Below are 19,561 nucleotides of genomic sequence, written 5' to 3'. Positions count from 1 at the left end.
GCAGAGGTTGATGATAATTCTCTGTGGTGCCATTATTATGAGCACCCCTCTTTCACATGACTCACATTTGTTACATTCATTGTTAATATAAAAATACTGATTAGCACAGTTTTAAGTAACCCCTGATAATGTACTGATAATGTGAACTTCAACCAGTTGTTCAGTCGATGAGAAAACTGCAAAGCCTGCCATTACACCCATCTGTGATGTTCCATTTTCTCACATCATTATTTCTATTTTTGTTCAGCAACTTGTTTTAGTCATACTGTGTGGCATTGATTGTCTTCTCAAGTTTTTTTGTTCAAATGATGTTTTAGGTTCAGTTTTCAGTTCAAGTTCATTTCCTTGGAGGAATTACTCATTACACCTCATCTTTGTGTTTGTGAGAGCTACTATATCTCGAACAGATATGGCTGGCCTTGGACATCTTCTCTTTGATTTCCATGACCATTATTGATCAAATTCAGCTTTCAAGAGACGGGTGGAGACTTTTATGTTATTGCTTTTTTCCCCCTTCAGCCCAAATAAAAGGTTATAAAAAGCAGAGCTTCCTGTGTCAAGAAAATGACATGTGGTTGAAGAGAGGAACCAAGAAGTGTTTTTCACAAAGGTATGAGCATTCAAGCTGAATAAATTCTGTCTTCAGACGAGCCTGAACAGCCTGTATGAATTATACAAATTAATCAGATGACTTCACCACAGAGCATAACGTGAAGGCTGCAACAACAAAATGTATTCCTGTCTACGGACACCCATACAGTGAATACACACACACACACACACACACACACACACACACACACAAACAAAACAGACTGTTTCTGTACAAATAAAAATGTATTTGGATATTTTATCTAATTGATTGTTCAGTTTTGCTACGGTTCAGTAGCTTATGTTACTTTTTAAAAGCTAATAGCTCATTTGGATTTTATCAGCCTGGTTGAGTGATGGTCAAAATATCACCTCTAACATCCAACAATCAAGGTTTTATCCCCACATGACAGGTTTTCAGAGCACTGTGTGGTTGGAGGGAGTTGCTTTCTCTAAGGTGACATCACCCATGACCTTTCAGCCTCTCTCATCTGTTAAGCATCGCTAATGCCACCCGGGACACCTGTTGCTGTGTTGACCAGGTTGTCACTCCTGTGTCAACTTACCAGCTTGACAGACACCACTAACAAGAGACACCATGATTTTAAACTGGTGTAAATCTGCCATATGCTTAAACAAAGTCCCCCACAGATTAAGTGAATGCTCTCAGATGGCCCTGATTTATTCCACTCTTAAATACTAAGCACACTTGAAATAGATCAAAGGAGATGTACTGATCATCAGGAAACTCAGGACAGATAAAACGCAGAAATTTGTAATTCATTTTGCAGCAGTTTTCTTTATTTTCCACATTTTCATTTATTGGCAAAGCAAACCATTTCAACACTTAGAAAACATTAAATGGCACTTAAGTCTCCATTAAAAGGCAAAGGTGACGATGACAAGGTGAACATTGCCTTGTGCATGTACTGAAAACAGAGATCACTTAAAAAAAAACAACTCCGGTCTTTCTGGACAGAGACACTGAATAATGGAAAATTACACTACACATACAAACAATTAATGTACAGCCAGTACATTCAAAGTACATTTGTGAGAGTTTTGAAAGGTCTAATCTGTTTTTTTTTGTTCAGTGTGTAGTTACAATAGCCACAATAACAACATTACAAATCACAGATAAAAATATATCACAACATTGAAGCTATGAAAATATTTTTAACATGATTCTCCATTCTAAACAAGGTTTTGTTCGGATGGAAAAGGCAGGAGAGAAAGCACTGTGATAGACTCACTAGTATCACTGGTATCAGTTACACATGCAAAGAATAAAGCTTCCCAATAAGATAAAGTTTTCACTAACTCTTACCTAAGCTGGAAAACTAACAGTAGGATTTACACCAGAGGGTTAAGTCTGCTGCACACATGCTCCAACTACAGTACCAGCCAGTACCACACAACAGATGAAGCGCCCAATAGTATTGTTCCAGCTCTACCCCCCTTAAAAATGACCGAACATGTCAGGATCAGACGTTTAATTGACGATGGCTCCAAGCCCATCCCCTAGTTAAGGAAGAGACATAACATTAGCCAGACCTTTAATCTTTCCTCCCACACAGCACGCAATGTCAGCTCACATACAAACGCCAAACCACCAGCCAGTCTGGGCCTCAGTGTATTTGTAGTAGTCGCAGCACATGCGTGCGTCTGTGCTGGACTAAAGTGGATTTTCATTACTTGAAAGCTTTTTTTTTTTTAGGGTGGGGTGAAGGGGTTGGTGTTAGCACTAATACCTGAGGGGACCTTTTTACTATAGTGGGTGCACTTAAGTTTTTAAGTATCTTAATTGTAGGGGAGAAAGAAATGGTATATGTAACTCTCTGGTTGCCTCTGTCCAGCCTCCACATAACAATATGCACTTTGGTGTGTTTTGTCATGTGTAAGCGAACGTTTGATTTTGAGAGATTCTATCTGGTTTACATATCCCAAATATATCTCTGTGCAAAGCAGATAAAACAATGTATCACCTAAAGTCTAGTAGACAATAAACAGGAAAATGCTGATGGATGGAAACAGCAGGTAATCAAAAGAGAAGCAGACAGGCAGATTTTAAGCGTTAGGCAGACGCTCCTGACACATCTCCAAAGGCCGTTTGAATGCCCCCCTCCCAAAAACTTCAACATTGCTTGCTAGCCAGGAGACCACATTCCCGGGGATGTAAGAGCTGCAGTTGGCCATTGACTGGATCTCCACAGGCTTCAGAACGCGGTCCCAAATGTTCACCTGACTCAGCTCGCCCACGAAGGCCTGTCCGGCATCAAAACGCCCGCCCACCACGTCCTGCGGGGGCCATAAACAGGAGGATGTAAATGTAAAGCATCACCAACAACAATAACACCATTATCAAAGGTAATTATCTTTTTGAGGTGGAGGTTGTCTGTGGGACCTTGATGGACTGGCCATTAAACTTTTCAGGGTTTAATGTGTGTTATTGCCTTGTTCTAATCGAGTCATTGAGGACACTGAGGTCAAGTCCTTTCATTCCATTCTACAATTAAAAAACTAACACACTTGGACTGCTTTTAGTGGAATTCCTCCACCATAACTTTATTCCTTGCATTGAAAAGAATGATTTCATAACCTTCATGTTGGGAGACAAAACATACAGAAAATATAATTAAAAAGTTATATAAAATATGAAAGGTACAAATGATTAAAACAATGTATACACTTGATTTTTCATGTCTCAACTTTGTTAAAGTTCTTAAAACTGCACTACATATTTATAAATCACTTGTATGCCACTGATTGGATTTTGATTAAACCTCTGGAAATGAAGTATCTCATTACTTGGATATTAAGTTAAAGGTTAAAGAGGCCACTGCAACGCATGTGTAATTGTCACACAATTATCTGTCTGAAGATCACATTCCACAGACATACAGTATATATTACACACCATTAATGCATTTTGTTGATATGTAGGATGCAGTATGCAGTATAGACCTTCAGAACATTCAGTTTATTTATTTATTTTTTTAATCTGTGTGCTTAACATGTTGAAGCATCTAAGCTGAATTTATGCACAATGTTGCCTTAGGCTAAATGCTAATGTTAGCATGCTTACGACAACAATTTGGTCATAAATCAAAGTGTGAGTGTCCACATTTAGCTTTAGCGTTGCTAACAACACATTAACATTTACATTTATTTCTGGATGCTAACTTTTACACTCTGTTTTCAGGCATATAGCTTATCAGCTAAATGTCCCCTGATAAGAATAGTGTCAAACACTGCTGACTGAATTTCCACAGGACTATACAGACAAATACATCTTACTCCTCCATTTTCACATTCCTAATAATGCACTGATTTGTCCAGAGGGAGGCCTCTGTGGCCTGACAGGTTTACTGTTGTCTTGTTAATTGTTTTGTAATGACAACGTGCCCACCATCTTATTACTGCTGCTTTAGGTCTGGTTGATTTTCTTGTTTCCATCTGCAGTTTACAAAGGTGTGTTATAAATAACACTGCTTAGTAGCAGATGTACTTGACATTGAGCTTTGAAGTGTTTGACTTGTGATACATGCTGCACTAAGGAGTTGATAGTGCATCGTTAGTGTGCCTCACTGTCTGGAAAATAAAGCCAAAAAAACAATGTCACTTTATGAAGAAGAGAAGTCGCTGGTGATGTAATTCCAGGTAAGTGGCTGCTTTCTTTGATCGTGACAGCGTAATGACTAAATCTGAAGCTGCAGAGATGTGTCAAATACAAAGGACTCTGATGGTTAATTTTTCCTGACATTTTGGGGTCCTACAACACTTCCTTACCTGCTCCTGCCCGAGGATGATGACCCCCCCAGGTTTGATGGGGTGCCAGGCCGCCAGGTTGTCACCAGATCCCAGCTTCACTCCATTTTGGTAAGCCTCCCATTGGCCGTCCCGTGTGGTCCAGGAGATGCAGATGTGGTGCCACTTTCCATCACGTACCTCCAAAGGCAACTGGGCAACCTACAGTCACAATACATTGAACTTAGTTGTGGCTTGTCTGAATTATGCACAAATTACGCACACAGTTCATGAGAATTTAAAAAACCTGAGACCGCTTGCCTTGTCGTTGATGAGAAGCTCTATTGGGTTATTGCCCCATTCGATCAGCACAATTTCATTCGCTTGGCCCGGCACCCCGTACGAGAAGGGTGTCCCTATTCCAGGACTGGCGCTAGACTTGATCCACATGCAGAGTGTGAAGGCGTACATCTCTGGCAAGCTCTTGGTGATGCGGCCGTACAGGTAGTTGGTCCGCTGGGGAAGGGACAGCTTAAACTGCTCTGGGGACTTGAAGTCTCCTCCCCCTGTAATGAGACAGCCAGAGAGAAAGCAAGGGAACAGACAGGGAGAGAGGGCAGGAGAGGTGAGAGGTTTCCCAGGGGATTATGGCTGCCTGGGAATGAAAGCGAGGAAACAACAGCATCGCTGCCCTTTATGTTTAATACAGAGACAGTCTAGGCTTAAAACAGTCTCAACAGAAAGTCCCTTTTATGTAAAAAAGGTACATGTCTGTCACTTTTATTTCACCGTCTCTGATTCATCAGACCCTCTCAGCTTCTTTGTACATCTGAGTGCCTTCCTCTCCTATCCATTAGTGTATTACAGTTAAACCCAGGTTGGATCCTTTAGTGGTGCCATGCAGCAACCTCCAGCTCAGTCATCCTCTCTACTAATGAGCTATATTTGCTGTATGTCACCCTATCATATGCCTGTCTCCAATTCCCAGTGACTTACCTAATCTCCAAACAATATTTCATCTTGCCTTTTTCTGCACAACTGTGATGATCTAAATCTGACAGCACTGCAGTTGCCGGATGAAAAATGCATTTCCTGTACCTTTCTCCAGCTCGCTGATCCTCTCCACCAGGGCATTGAGCGTGCTCTCTGTCTTCATCCTGTAGGCGGCGGTGGCGTTGGACAGCATGCTCTTCTCCTCCTCCAGGTTGCTGACTTTCTTCAGGAGCTGCTTCTCCAGCTCCCCGAGCCGACGCTGCAGGAGGTCGCGGAGCTCGCTGGGGAATGAGGCGCCGGACACGTTGGCCCGCATCTGCTGTTGCTGTGAGGGATGATGGACAGGGCATCATGAGCAGGAAGTGTGCAGGGATGATCAGGACAGTGAGCCTCATGGGAGCTGTGGGTGCTGCCTTACATCACCTATAAACAAGTTGTGACTGTTCTGCATTAGTGACTGACAGGTCTATAAATATACTGTCAGGATTTCTACATCAGTGGAGGTTGGATTAACAGTAAACAAGCCCTTTTGTTCCCTTTACATCACATATAAACTCTTCATACATGAGAGACAAAGGGGGGTAGAAATAAATAATCTGAGTGACCAATAAATGACATAATGTGCAATCATTTTAAGATTGTGAGGTTGATGTTGTTTAAGCTTTTTAACAGACTGTAAGTGGTTGGACAAGCATAACAAACACACGTCAGTCACTAAATCTGCTTAAAAGGAAGTTTGAGGTGAGACAATTAATCTCTTTCCTCTGATACCCGTGTTTGATCTAACGATTCCCAGAAGTGCTGGTACAACTGAGCAATGAGTTTACAACATGTCCTAAGCCTATAAATCCGTACGGAGAATCAAACTCTGATTTTTACGCATGGCGCCTTACCTCCAGGTTTTCCAGACGGTCTTTGAGCCCTTGCATGGTTTTTCCAAGACTGTCAATGGTGTCATTGGGATCTCTGGGAACATCCCCCATTGTGTTTTGCTTTACTTTCCCCCAGGAACCCCCCTTGTCGTACTTCCTATCGTCGGTGGCTGAGGCGCACAGGGACAGCTTGGTGGTCAGCTCGTTGATGGTGCCCAGCTGCTTGGAAATAGTTTCTTTCTGCTGTAAAATCGTCTCTCGCAGCTGCATGACAGTGTTCCTGAGCTCCTCTTCCTGGCTCCCGACGTTAAGCTCGGGTAACAATGTAACAGGGCAGCTGGCATCGCCGCTGAGGGGTATTGCCCGGCAGATGTACCGCTTTCCATCGTCCGCCTGGCCGCTCGCTGGTTGACCTGAGCCCAGCGCACAAAAACACAACAATCCGCATAAGAGTGAAAACATACCGACAGCGTTTACCGTTAAGGGAAGTCGAGGGAAAAGTGAAAAGTTTAGTGGAAACACTAAACCCTTAACACTCTCTGACGAAATCCACACTGAAGTTTAGTGCGTAAAAGTGGAGCCTAAATGGTCTACCCACAAAAAACATCACGTATTTCTACAACGTAGCGCCATGGCTAAGCAGGAAAAAATAAATAAAATTCAAGAAAATTCTAAAGCAGAAAATCCGATAAAGGGCTGAGTCGGTCACTGTAAGCCCGGTTAATGTGACTTGTGTTAACGTGGCTATTCCTGGCGCAGGCAGAGCGCACAATGCGGTGCTGATCGGACAGCTCCTCTAAGGAAAGAGGATTACCAAAAAAGGTGTCTGTGTGAAAGCTCCTGGATTGGTTGTAGTAGACTGACGTCAGCGACAAGCTGGGTCAAACATTTGTTTATTTATTTGTTTGGAAAGTTAATTAATTAATTTGGACTTGAAAGATGTGATCATGTTTTGTGGCATCTCTCTGACACTTTAACTTCTGTTTATTCTGATGCTCTTTTTTGATTAATTTATTCATCGCCAATAGCTGTGTGAGACATGGTAGTGTTGTAGTACACAGTATCCGGACTGTAGCAATAAGTATAGAACAGCAGTCAATAAGACCAGTGAGATAAAATGTAAAACTCAGAAACCAGTCAATCATCATTCTAAATGCAGGTGAATCTCTTCAATAAACCAAGTGGTGAAGAGACAAAATGTGGTGGTAAACAATTAGCCACAGCAGCCTTCCTGTCTTGCAAAAGGTCAATAAAGCCTGGGGAGCAGACTGCAAGACACACCACTGTGCTTTGAACATGGTGTCCAATCATACTGCAAATCACACAGTCAATCAGGGTTTTTTTAATGACACTCAGGGAGTCAAATGAGTCAAATAAGGACAAAAAACGCTGTTACTAAGATGCTAAATTGTTGCCTTTAAAAAGGCGACAAATCTTACAGGCAGTTCCTTGACTAACGTGCCTCAAGGGGTCATATCAGTTCACTATCACAACCAAGTTGTGTCAATGAAATACTTGCAGCATGTCACATTGGGCCAGTTTGTACCATTTGAAATGGAAAGACTGTATTCAGGTTCTCCTCTCCTGCTGTAAATTAGATGAACTGTGGTTATCATTCACTCTGTGCTCTTATTCAGTGAATTCCCTTTTAACTAAAGCCCATTCATACAAAAAGTATCATAAGAATATCATTCACAGTCTAATTTTTCAGCAGTGGAACAGACATTCAGAGCCTTTTCTTGAGTAAAAGAACTAATACAAAAGACCACATTGTTAGGTAGTGCTGATGCTGTGCAGCTGGTCATGGTAGCTGTAGTTTTAATACTTTATATACAGTTAGGGTAGTGGTAGCCAATCCTAGCCGACAATGAGCAAGAGGCAGAGTGCACCATTCACACTAACATTCACACCAATTACCCTAACCTGCATGGAAGCTGGAATGACTGGAGAGAACCCATGCAGGCACAAGGAGAATATAAAAAGTCCACACAGAAAGCCTTCTTACTCTAATCCTTTTTTCGTGAATGATTATAAAAAAAATTTCAATATCTTTTGGCCCTCTGACAAGTGTGGAATAGAAACCACTCTGTAATGCAGAGCTGGTAAATGTCATGTGACAGGGGGCCAAAATCAGACTCAGCTTTTTCATGAGGGATCACAGGACAAAAATGTTGGCAACCACTGGTTTAATCATCAAAGATTAGTTGTATTTTATAAACTGTATAAGTTGTTTAAGCCCCCCCAGTTGATCATGCAAAGGGAGTCTATAAATATTTAATAAGTGGTTTCCTGGTTTTCCTGTCTGCCTCTTCACAATCTAATAATAAAAATAAAATCATCTAAAGATGTAGTGGAGTAAAAAAATACAATATTTTCCTGACAGCGCTTAAGTAAATCTACTTTAAACTGAGCAATATGAAACCTGTAAGACTGTGGCTAAATTCACTGGTGAAAGAAAGAAAGAAAGAAAGAAAGAAAGAAAGAAAGAAGCAGGGTCTGACGACACTGAGTGACACCATCAGTTTGCTCTACACAGGCTTTGGTAACTTTGCTAAACCTGTGCAAGCCAATTACCATCATCAGTGACAGCCTCTGCCTCCCTCGGTTAAACAGAGAATATTTTACTCTGACATCACACCTGTATTCTAGTCACAAGCTACGTGCTAGTCCGACATAAACTCCAGCTAATTAAAAACAGCTCCTGGCAGTTTCAATAGATACAACACTGTGATTTGAAATTAAAATTTTCAGTGACAACAATATTCAGAGAGCTGTTAGATTGTCTGCTCTGAGTCTTTTACACAGCTGCATGCATGGTTAACAGAGAACATGTCCTCTTATTTTGCAGACATCTGGAGTGTTCATGGGTAAAAAAAGAGTGAATGTGCATGGGAGCTTTAGATGCAAGAATAGATTCTCAGCATTCATTGTTGATGATTCAGACTCTGTCTCAAGGAGAGTGCACTTCTGACTATATGGGGAATAATGCAGGGGTGATCCGGCTTCATCATGAGGGCATCAGCAGCCGAAGTGGTGCACTGAAAAAACACAAATCTAATGGACAGATGAGTGGTTTTGGAAAGCCGCAGAACCAGTGTGTGTCATCCATTCTCCCTTTTTCTGTATAAAGCCCCAGTCAGAAAAAAAACCCACTAATGAAACGAACAGGACAGTGCAATAAGCCTGAGACAAACATCTTTTAGCAGATCATTATTACTGAGGGAACAGAGAGCGCAAAAGAGAATGAGAATGTCACATTATATGTCAAATTATCTTTTACATTATGTGTGACATTCACTGAAAGGAATATCTCATTCTGCAGTCTTTTGCCAGTGGGTTCACTCTATGGACACAGGCGGCTGTGAAGGGGAGAATTATGAATTAAAACCCATTAGCAAAGCATGTGGGCAGGAGACAGGCTTGATAGATGAGGCCAAATAAATAATGACCATCTTTCAACCAGACTTCATTATTTCCAAAGCTATTAAAACAAGCATTATGGGAACAAAATCTCAAGTCTTGTTGCCTTTTACACACACACACTTTCATTTATGAACCATAGACGCATACACGACAGTGACTGAATTTAGTGACAAGACTTTAAACAGGTCTTTAAAAATGATTAATATCAATAATACAGTATATTGAGATTTTAGATAATGACTGATGTGCTTATTTGACTGTAGACAAGAGAGAAGAGGAGAGAAAAAAACTGTCTGACAGCCAATGAAAAATCTACATGTTTTGGCAGCCGAAAAAAAGAAAAAGGAAAATCTCAACTTTTCCCTACAAAATTAAAACCCCGCAACACTCTGGACTCCTGCCTCACCTCTACTAAATGTTGCACATCTTTCCTCTAGCACTGTCCCAGTCAAATATATAAATAATCAGCCCAGAGGATCAAGATCTCAGCCCAATTTCCTATGTTTTCTTCCCCTAAAATACACACAAATCTATACCAGGCATCAGATAAGAAAATAATATTTGCAGTGCTTCATGCCAACATCAATCCATTTTCTTCAGTGGGATCTCATAGCTAATGATAAGCTCAGTTCACTGACTAGAATGCAGTTCCTGTTGCATGTTTTCTCATTCAGAAAGGGTTGTGCTTGCCTCACTTTAAGCAGTGCATAGTTTACGGCCCCACTGTCACCTTCAGTGGGCTGCCATCTTGTGGTAGAAGACAAACCACACTAACTAGTGCAACAGCATAAAGATATTCATTAAGACAATGAATGAATGACATTGATTCATGAAGTGTTGAAGTGTTATTTAAGCTCATGGTCCAGTTCTCCTAATTCTTCACACTTAAGTTTTTTGCTGTTATCATACAGATCTTTTGGGTTGCCATGTTGTGAAATATCAATCTGGCTGTTGTTTATCCTCCTCCAGCATGACACTTGCAATGTATTTCAAGCTCAGCAATTAAATAGGAAGACCCTTCCTCTAAACCAGTTGACCTCTGACCTTCTGTATAAGAACTGCAGAGCATCTGGTCCAAAGTGAATTTAACAACTTATGAATATTTGCAACCACAACAACTTGATGGATTGTTGTTGAAACAATCCTATTAGCAACTATTTATAATTTCAGACTTGTTGGCAAATGTGTGTCGCATTATTAATGACTCTATTAACATTGCAACTGCAGAATTGATGACTTGGAATTTAGACTCATTAACCTCAATTAATGAGGAGTTTTGACTTATATTAGTATAAACTTAATAAACACGGACTTATTAGAAAGTGGTACCAAAATGATAATCAATACAACTACATGTAAAGCTCGTAAAATCAGGCTGTAATGTTGGGATGGCACAGTTGCCTATGTAAATCCCTTGCCTATCAGAATTTAGTAAATATTTTCACACGAGTCTTCACAATAGTACAGAATGTGTTTACATGCTTTACCTGCTCCACTGGGTCCTGAAACAGTTCACCTCTGTCAAAGGGACAGCCACCGGTGAGCATGCGCAGTTCTCCGCACACTCACTGTCCCGGAGTCGGAAGACCATCGAAAACGATGGTCTTATATCCCATGGTTTTCACTGTGTATCCTTCCGTTGGCACTAGAATAAAACGTTTTGACCAACATAACATATTTTTTCAGAACTTTTAAAATCACATCGCTTCCCTGGGTGTATCTATGTCAATCCAACATATTAAAGTATGTTTACATATTAACAGTGTAAATACGATAAGCAATCCGCGGAGGGATATTACTCATCTTTGCCGATCGCAAGCTCCGTGCAGCAGCAGCAGCGCGAGCGCGGCGGATACAGAGCGACAGCTTCCTGTCTGTGTCGCTGGGTGAGTGCAAACGGTTCGCTTTTTATTGTTACGTTTGGCGAGATAATGTGTGTTTTCCACAGCCTCGCGTGTACGAGTAGCTTTGGAAGAGTTTTTGGCATAGAACGGGTGCTTTCTTTGTTCGGATAGTGTTGTTTTTCTTTCACACAGAGTTTAACGTCAGGCGGTGCGTGAGCGCTTTCTTTCTTTGGGGAAGCTAACTTAGCTAACGGTTGCTAACGTATTTTGTCGAATTAACATGATGTAAGACTTTTGTTGCATGTTGGGCATACGAATAAGCGCGTGAGGCTTCTGAATAACAGATGGCCTGCAATATTGATGCAGAAGACACAGTTTTTAATTGACAACTTCTATCGGAGTGTGCAGAATTGTGCTAGCTGATGCTTGTAATGATGTCATCACTGTGCGCCCGTTAAGGGGCATGTTGTTTGTGGATCTGTTACCGGCTCGTTAGTCAAACATTTTCCTCTAACAACTCAGATTTATGCCTAAATGTTTAGAAAATACAACTTCCATTTCTTTATTTAGATTTAAGACTTAGCACCTCTTTCAGTGCGAATGTTTAAAGTCTCCTTCCTCTTATTTCTGTAGTGTACATGAGATCACAGTGAGATCTGTGCAGACTGCTGTCTGCCCCTTTTCCTCACAGCAGCCCAGTCTGTCACGACCGCCACCATGGCGTTTGTGCCGGCACCCAGCCCCACCGTGGTCGACCAGACCACACTCATGAAGAAGTACCTGCAGTTTGTGGCTGCGCTCACAGACACCAACACACGTAAGTTCATAGACCTCAGTGTTTGATTAGACATGAGTGATGTGGTCAGGAATTATGAAAGATGTCTAAAAATGACACGAAGTAAGGTCTATTTGTATCTAGTCAAATTTTATTGTGTCCAATGCAGGTTTAGTTCATTACATTATGTGTTGCTGAAAGTTGCTAAATGGAAACACACACTCATATGTTTGGTGTTGGTCCATCAGAATGGATCAGGGTAAATGTGACTTATCAGTTTGCTTATTTGCCAATTTTTAAGGGTAGTCAGAGGGTTACTGTAAGAATTTATGTAAGTTATAATTTCAAAAATATATTTCTCACATAGGTTATTCATTATACACATCTCATCATTTCATTTAGCTTTTTGTGCTTTGTGTCAGCAAAATAAGTGATGGCTCAGGTTAGGCACCTGTGTTTAGCATGGGCGATGTGATGAGAGCGATATGCTTTAGTCCAGTCAGAGGTACGTGTGTCTGGAAGAGTGTGTGTCTGTGTCTGTGTGTGTGAGTGAGTTTCTTGATGTACCTCTTGATCAATCTGGACGTTGAAAGTAAAACTGATAAGATCTGAGAGTCCCTGCTGAGCATATGGGGATGGCCATGAAAAGTGAAACTGTATCATTAGCAACTGTGATTAATGGCAGTGCTCTGTCCTTCAAATTCCAGCTGATGAAACTAAGCTGAAGATGATGCAGGAGGTCAGCGAAAACTTTGAGGTGAGTTTGATGAATGTTTTCAGGGTGTGTGATGGAGGGGAATCATTTTCCGCATCTCTGCTGATGGATTATGATGGATATTTAAGAAGTTTTATAGATCTCAGTAAAGTTAAATTTTGTAAGTTTTTTTTTTTTTTGAACTAATGGAAGTACTGAAATAGTGGAAACTGGAGATATATTGCATGTTTCTGAGGCATTCAGTAAGCATATAGCAACAAATAAAAATCATTCATTTAAAACTTTCCCAGCACTGAAACATTACTGTTTCTGATACACAGAGTTCCTTCATAGCTTAAAATATCTTGGGTTTGTCATTTTCAGAATGTGACATCTTCACCTCAGTACTCCACCTTCTTGGAACACATCATCCCCCGCTTCCTCACATTTCTTCAGGATGGAGAGGTGCAGTTCCTTCAAGAGAAACCAACACAGGTATGAGGCTAAAGACAAGGGCATGGGACTCTTCCTACAATGAATTTTTATCTGTTCATCAATGTTCAACAACTATTCAGAGAAAAATTCAATTATTTGCTGATAGTAGTTTCAGTAGACTATAAGGAAATGCAGCGGTAAGACGTTACAGCAAGTAAAATATCATGGTATAATCTGAGATTAATAAACTATCTTGGTGTGATTAAAATCCCATATACTCACCACTGAATTAAAGCAAGCAGATAATGCTGATTCTGGTAAATCAGTGACTGAATCTCATCATAACACATTTCCTGAAATTAGTGAACATCATTAGATCATATAAAAAGTGTATATGAGGCTTGATTATTCTCTTTAAAATGTTGTCCATTTGTTCAGCAACTGAGAAAGTTGGTGCTGGAAATCATCCACCGCATCCCAACAAATGAGCACCTTCGTCCACACACCAAGAACATCCTGTCTGTGATGTTTCGCTTCCTGGAGGTATGAATTTTTGCACCATTCAGTTACTTTAAAATTGTATTGAGTATTTTCTAGTGCTGCTAGTAGTAGATTTTGCCTTATTTTCTCACAACAAATCCATTTCCAAAGCTAAGTAAATGCACATTAAGTGTTGGAAAATTAATATTAACCACCTGCCAAAAGCAGTAAAACTTTTTCTGTGTCGGTGATGGGTTTGTTTTTTAGTAGACTTTGAACAAAGTATGATTAAATAGGTGGGGTTCATTATTGTGACACAAACACTCAGGTTGGAAAAATTGTGAAGCTGATGATGTTTGGATTTTCACTGTGGGTAGTGGGTATAAGAAAAATGAGGCATATATGTAGGTATTCAACACATACAGGAGCTATTTCATGGCTATCCCACATAAAATTCTTTCTGTTGTTTTTTCCAGATTGAAAGTGAGGAAAATGTGCTGATATGCCTTCGCATCATTATTGAGCTGCACAAACAGTTCCGACCCCCAATCTCTCAGGAGGTGAGTTCTGGAGATCTGAAAGAATTTTGAAAGTGATTTTGATAGGGCTGTCCTCAGCTGACTAATTGAGAAAAAATTGAAAAATCTGTCAGATTGTGTCCCTGGTATTTTGTTCCTGTGATGATGAATGTAAATCTAGAAAGCAATCTTTTCTGGCCATTTCCTGTTAAAGACCGAGGCGCATTTGTTAATATTCTTGTGAAGCCAGAGATGTCACGATCAAGAAACCGTCTTAATTAATCACTAATACCTCATTCCCTGTGGTAAATAATGACCATCGAAAATATGAGTAATCAATGCAACAATGCTCAAAACCACAATGACAAACAATAGGGGCAGCACTGCATGTAATATGTACAGGAACAGACTTCTTCTGTTAGACTTAACCTAAATAGAAGTAAGACATTAAATGGTAATTGATTTCCTCATATTCTTTGTTAAAAAAAACAGGGAACTTTTGAATATTTTCCTAGAGTCTTGGATTCATGTTTTTTCCATAATCCTGTCTCCTCAGATTCATCACTTTCTGGACTTTGTGAAGCAGATTTATAAAGACCTTCCCAAAGTTGTTGTAAGTAAAACCTCCACAGCAGGTGGCTTTTCTCACAGTGAAGAGGTGTTCAGTTTTGATTTGATGGATACTGGAGGCATTGAGTAACTTGCCACCATCCTCCCCTCTCTGCCTCTCTTCCTTTGTGAACATGTCGGTGTCTTTCTTCTAACCTTTATGGAATTCCTAATTATCCTCTTTTGTCTCTAACCATTCTTTCTCTCTGCTCCCACCAGGCCAGGTACTTTGAGAACCCACAGGTGATAGCAGAGAACACAGTTCCCTCCCCAGAAATGGTGGGGATGATCACCTCTGTGTTGGTTAAGACTGCACCTGAGAGGGAAGACAGCGAAACACGAACAGTAAGCTAACCAACCGTTTGTAGGTGTTCATATGTCCACTTCAGTGTTTGTACTCCATACTGAATTCTTTGACAGTACGGTCACTAACCACTGGAGGGTAGTAGTGCACTGTGTTGGCTCACCAACAGCAGCGACCACAAAATGTGGTTATCCTCAACTAGAAAATATGTAGAATAGTCTTTTCAGTAGAGAACTGTTTTACAGTAGTTGATACAGTATCATTGCCCACTAAATATATGGAAATTTCATGCTCTGACACTAAACCTGGGATTCAAGGGTAAAGTGGGATGCTAAAATAGACAATTTATTGTGCAAGTGCAACCCTATGGCCTTAAGTCTACTTCTTAAAGTTGACCTCTTTACCTGTTCAGTACTGCAGCAAAAGAGCATGTGTCACTTTGTGTGTTTAACAGTGGCATCACTCAGTCATTACAGTCTTCTCATTATTTTTCTACTCTTCTTTCCAGCACACCATCATCCCACGGGGGTCTTTGTCTCTCAAGGTGCTGGCAGAGCTGCCCATCATAGTGGTGCTGATGTATCAGGTGAATGAAATACTCCTGAACTGCTAAATAAACCTACCTTTTCCCACAGTAACCTTTGTTAATGTGGTTCTATAACAGGAAAAAGGTACATGCATTAGTCACAACAAAATGTGATATCTGCTTTTTGTGTTAAAAAAGAAAAGTATGAAATTTGCAATGTAAGTGCAGGAAGGAAACACATAAAAATTCATGTAAAATACACCTCCTTTTTTGAGGTGGAAATTGAGTTGACATTCATTACAAAGATTTTGACACCAGTAACTGAACTTTCTCATCTGCAATTTAATTGATACCATAAAAGTTCTGGCATATTTTCTTTTGCAATGAATTCCTTCAGCTGTGATAATGTGTGTGTGTGTGTGTGTGTATTATAATGAAGTTAGTTTCTCACTAACTGGGATTGTGTGCTTGCTCTGTTCCCTCAGCTGTATAAGCTGAACATTCACAATGTTGTGTCAGAGTTTGTACCCCTCATCATGAACACCATCATGCTCCAGGTGTCTCCACAGGCCAGGTAAGATGCATCAGTGTATTTGTGTGTCCATGCACTCTTTCTTTGTGGGCAGTTTGAGTGTCATTTTAACAAATTTCATTTTCACTTACAGCCTTCAAAATGAGTTTGGGCATGTTTAAGAGAATTGATTTTTTTTTTTCTGTCTGTTGATGGTGCTGCTCGGCACTCTGCCTGCCAAAGTTAAAATCCATTTGGAGAAGTTAAAATTGTAGGAATTGGCTTAGCAGGAGGCGAAACCTCTCTGAGTAGGAAGAGAGTTGTGTTAAACATTCTGAACAGGAAGGAAATTGAGCAGAGTTAATTTAGAAAAAAATACCTCAGCGGTGTTTGGCAGGTATAGTGCTTCTTCCTGACGTGCAGTAACAGCTGTGATGCAAACAAACAAGCCACCCATGTAGAATTGACTGCCATATGTAGATACACAATTTAAACCCGTGTAATTGCCACCTACTGCAGGTATGCAACATTAATGTCTTTGATGGGACTAAATGGCTTTGTCTAAATTGTGCTGTTTCCTTTGCAGGCAACACAAGCTTTATAACAAGGAGCTTTATGCAGACTTCATTGCTGCGCAGATCAAGACTCTATCATTTCTAGCCTACATCATTCGAATCTACCAGGTACACCTGTTTGATGGCTGCATGTTGCATCACTCACTGCTAATGAATAGGTTCAATGAGTAATCCTGCCTTAAAGGAAAACGGTTATCATTTCTATTCAAACCTGTGTCACTTATACCATTGTATAGTTTTTCTCAGCAGTATTTTCCAATGTGTAGCAAACATCCCATGAATATAAAGATGTAATGAATCAAGCAAACATGCTTTGAAGAATAGTTTTTTAGATATCATTTCTTCCTGTGGGTGATTGGCAGGAAGCAGAGTGTGGTATAATGTTTGCACTAATAATGAAGACACTGAAGCTGGGAAGAATAAAGATAAAACACACTTTGAAAAATTAAATTAAAAGTTTATATTTACTTTGTTTACTTTGTTTTTTTTTACACTGAAGAGACGAATGGCACAAATAATTTCTTCTGAAGCTATCTCCTACTATACTCACTGTGTGTGCAAACTTTATCAGGGACAGTGTAAGAGACAATAAAAACCTGCAATTGGCACAAACATAAAAAACACTGATAATACCTTTGTAAAAAAAAAAACTTCTAACTCACCTTGTAGAATTCCATTAGTATGGGATTTAGTGTGCTGTTATTTGTGCTGTTACAGACACCCCCTGTCTATTAACAGAAACATGAAATTTAAATTGAACTAAAAGATATTGAGCACTAGCCCAAAACATTAGGGAGGAAGGGAGGAACATTAGGGTCTACAAATATTATTAAATGTATTGGAGAAAATTAGTTGGTCTCAGTATACAGTCATTTTTTTTTTTAAAATTAAGTATGCTTTTAAACCTGTTAAATGTTGTATGTGTGTGTCCGCAGGACCTGGTAGGGAAGTACTCTCAGCAGATGGTAAAAGGCATGCTGCAGCTGCTGTCCAACTGCCCCTCTGAGACTGCTCACCTCCGCAAGGAACTGCTCATTGCAGCCAAGCACATCCTCACAACTGACCTACGCAGCCGTATGTACACACACACACGCTAATGCTTATGTACTAATGTGAAAGAGGAAAATAAGAAGGCTGGGTGAATTTTTAAAAAACTTGTTTGTATTTTTTTCATAACACACATCATGTTTTTTTCTTCTCAGAGAAACTTTTGGGCTAATTGTAGTTTAATGTGTTCTTCCTGGTCACAACATTAGCAGCCTAGATTTTCTTGCCAAGTCACACTTCATTTTTCACATTTCACACTTCTGAAATAACATTTTTATTAGCTGTCAAACTGGCTGTAGAACCTCATTTAGATTTGGTGGCTGAGCGGTGAAAAGTGAGACTGAATGAAATGGAATAAAAAGCTCAACCACCCATCAGTGACATTTTGAGACAATGATACAGATTTTGGTGACTTTCTGTGTTGTATTGTGAGTTACTTCTGCATCTGTGGCTGAAACTATTTTCAGTGATTTTTCTCATTTACTGCAAGAGATTTGACATTGTGGAGTTGCAGAAGACTGAGGAAACTACTTAACCATTGTTAAGTGTCTGGGTTTTGTTGCCACAACAGGGAGAGGGGCTTTGATACAGTTATTATATTTTATAAAGTGAACATTTCAATTATTTTCTGTATGTTTATTATTCTGTTGTCTTATAAAGATCTACTACTAATAACATGTATTGTAAAACTTGAAAATGTATTTCATTGTGTTGCAGAATTCATCCCTTGTATGGACAAACTTTTTGATGAATCCATCCTGATTGGTTCCGGCTACACTGCTCGGGAAACTCTTAGGTGAGTGTTGTGTTTGTTCGATCTCCCTGATGTCACCCCTGCCCCCACCCCCGTGGTTGATTGCTCAGCCAGGTGCATGTTAAGTGTCCTAGCATATTAATCAGGCAGCTTTTCAGTGCTGCCAGAATTCTCAGGGAAGCTGACTGCAACTGCTGCACAGATCGCACTGTCAAACTGTCATGTACACCTGCATCTCCAGAGGGCAGGCTGCCCGCATATCCTCCCATAGGTCGATTTCAGAAGCTCCTTGAACCCTCTTCTGATGCCAGACTAGCTCACCTCATCAACAAAATAGCTGTCATTTCACATTAGTACTACATAGGAAACAAGGCAGCTGGATGAGACCTGGCAGGACTATCAGTGTCACTCATTACCTCACCTTCTCTTTCTCTTTCTCCCTCACATATGCCAGTTTCAGTTGCATCTGCAGCTATTTTCCGTATCTGTCAAGCTTTTCCTGTCTTCAACTTTTGTGATTACTACTTTTCTGCCTTTTAGAAAGTGTCAGTTCACTAGAGCACAGGCTTTTCAGTTCTCGCTCCATTAAAATCATGAAATCTGAATATAATTCAGCTCTAAATGTCACAGTGATGTCTCTCTTTTTTTTTTTTTTCCAGACCCTTGGCCTACAGCACATTAGCAGACCTGGTGCACCACGTTCGTCAGAACCTGCCCCTGACAGATTTATCCCTTGCTGTGCAGCTCTTTGCCAAAAACATTGATGATGAGTCACTTCCCAGTAACATCCAGACCATGTCCTGTAAACTGCTGCTCAACTTGGTGGACTGCATTCGTTCAAAGTCGGAGCAGGAGAACGGCAA

At 40.3% G+C, this 19,561-nt stretch overlaps 2 protein-coding genes across 2 annotated transcripts in view; one reads left to right on the top strand and one right to left on the bottom strand.

The window, feature by feature from the left end:
- Positions 1 to 1,383: 1,383 nt before the first annotated feature.
- Positions 1,384 to 6,794, bottom strand: nptx2b (neuronal pentraxin IIb). Its single transcript, XM_018686669.2, has 5 exons — positions 6,225 to 6,794; positions 5,437 to 5,656; positions 4,660 to 4,904; positions 4,381 to 4,560; positions 1,384 to 2,889 (listed from the first exon to the last, which is right to left on the bottom strand). The coding sequence occupies exons 1-5, from the start codon at positions 6,663 to 6,665 to the stop codon at positions 2,659 to 2,661; spliced, it is 1,317 nt and encodes a 438-aa protein (XP_018542185.1). The 5' UTR covers positions 6,666 to 6,794; the 3' UTR covers positions 1,384 to 2,658.
- Positions 6,795 to 11,440: 4,646 nt separating this feature from the next.
- The window catches only part of LOC127139220 (transformation/transcription domain-associated protein), a 10,175-nt gene continuing 2,054 nt past the window's right edge, over positions 11,441 to 19,561 (top strand). The window contains exons 1-14 of the mRNA XM_051066550.1: positions 11,441 to 11,512; positions 12,104 to 12,287; positions 12,953 to 13,002; positions 13,324 to 13,434; positions 13,813 to 13,917; positions 14,331 to 14,414; positions 14,929 to 14,985; positions 15,201 to 15,326; positions 15,794 to 15,871; positions 16,297 to 16,385; positions 16,909 to 17,005; positions 17,833 to 17,971; positions 18,662 to 18,740; positions 19,358 to 19,557. Coding sequence (XP_050922507.1) covers positions 12,188 to 12,287; positions 12,953 to 13,002; positions 13,324 to 13,434; positions 13,813 to 13,917; positions 14,331 to 14,414; positions 14,929 to 14,985; positions 15,201 to 15,326; positions 15,794 to 15,871; positions 16,297 to 16,385; positions 16,909 to 17,005; positions 17,833 to 17,971; positions 18,662 to 18,740; positions 19,358 to 19,557 — 1,315 coding nt within the window. The 5' untranslated portion in view covers positions 11,441 to 11,512; positions 12,104 to 12,187. The remainder of the gene's footprint in view (positions 11,513 to 12,103; positions 12,288 to 12,952; positions 13,003 to 13,323; positions 13,435 to 13,812; positions 13,918 to 14,330; positions 14,415 to 14,928; positions 14,986 to 15,200; positions 15,327 to 15,793; positions 15,872 to 16,296; positions 16,386 to 16,908; positions 17,006 to 17,832; positions 17,972 to 18,661; positions 18,741 to 19,357; positions 19,558 to 19,561) is intronic.

The sequence above is a fragment of the Lates calcarifer genome, linkage group LG23 (assembly GCF_001640805.2).
Source record: "Lates calcarifer isolate ASB-BC8 linkage group LG23, TLL_Latcal_v3, whole genome shotgun sequence".
NCBI classification, from domain to species: Eukaryota; Metazoa; Chordata; class Actinopteri; family Centropomidae; genus Lates; species Lates calcarifer.
Note: the sequence above shows the minus strand (reverse complement) of the source record. Positions and strands in the feature narration are given on the sequence as shown.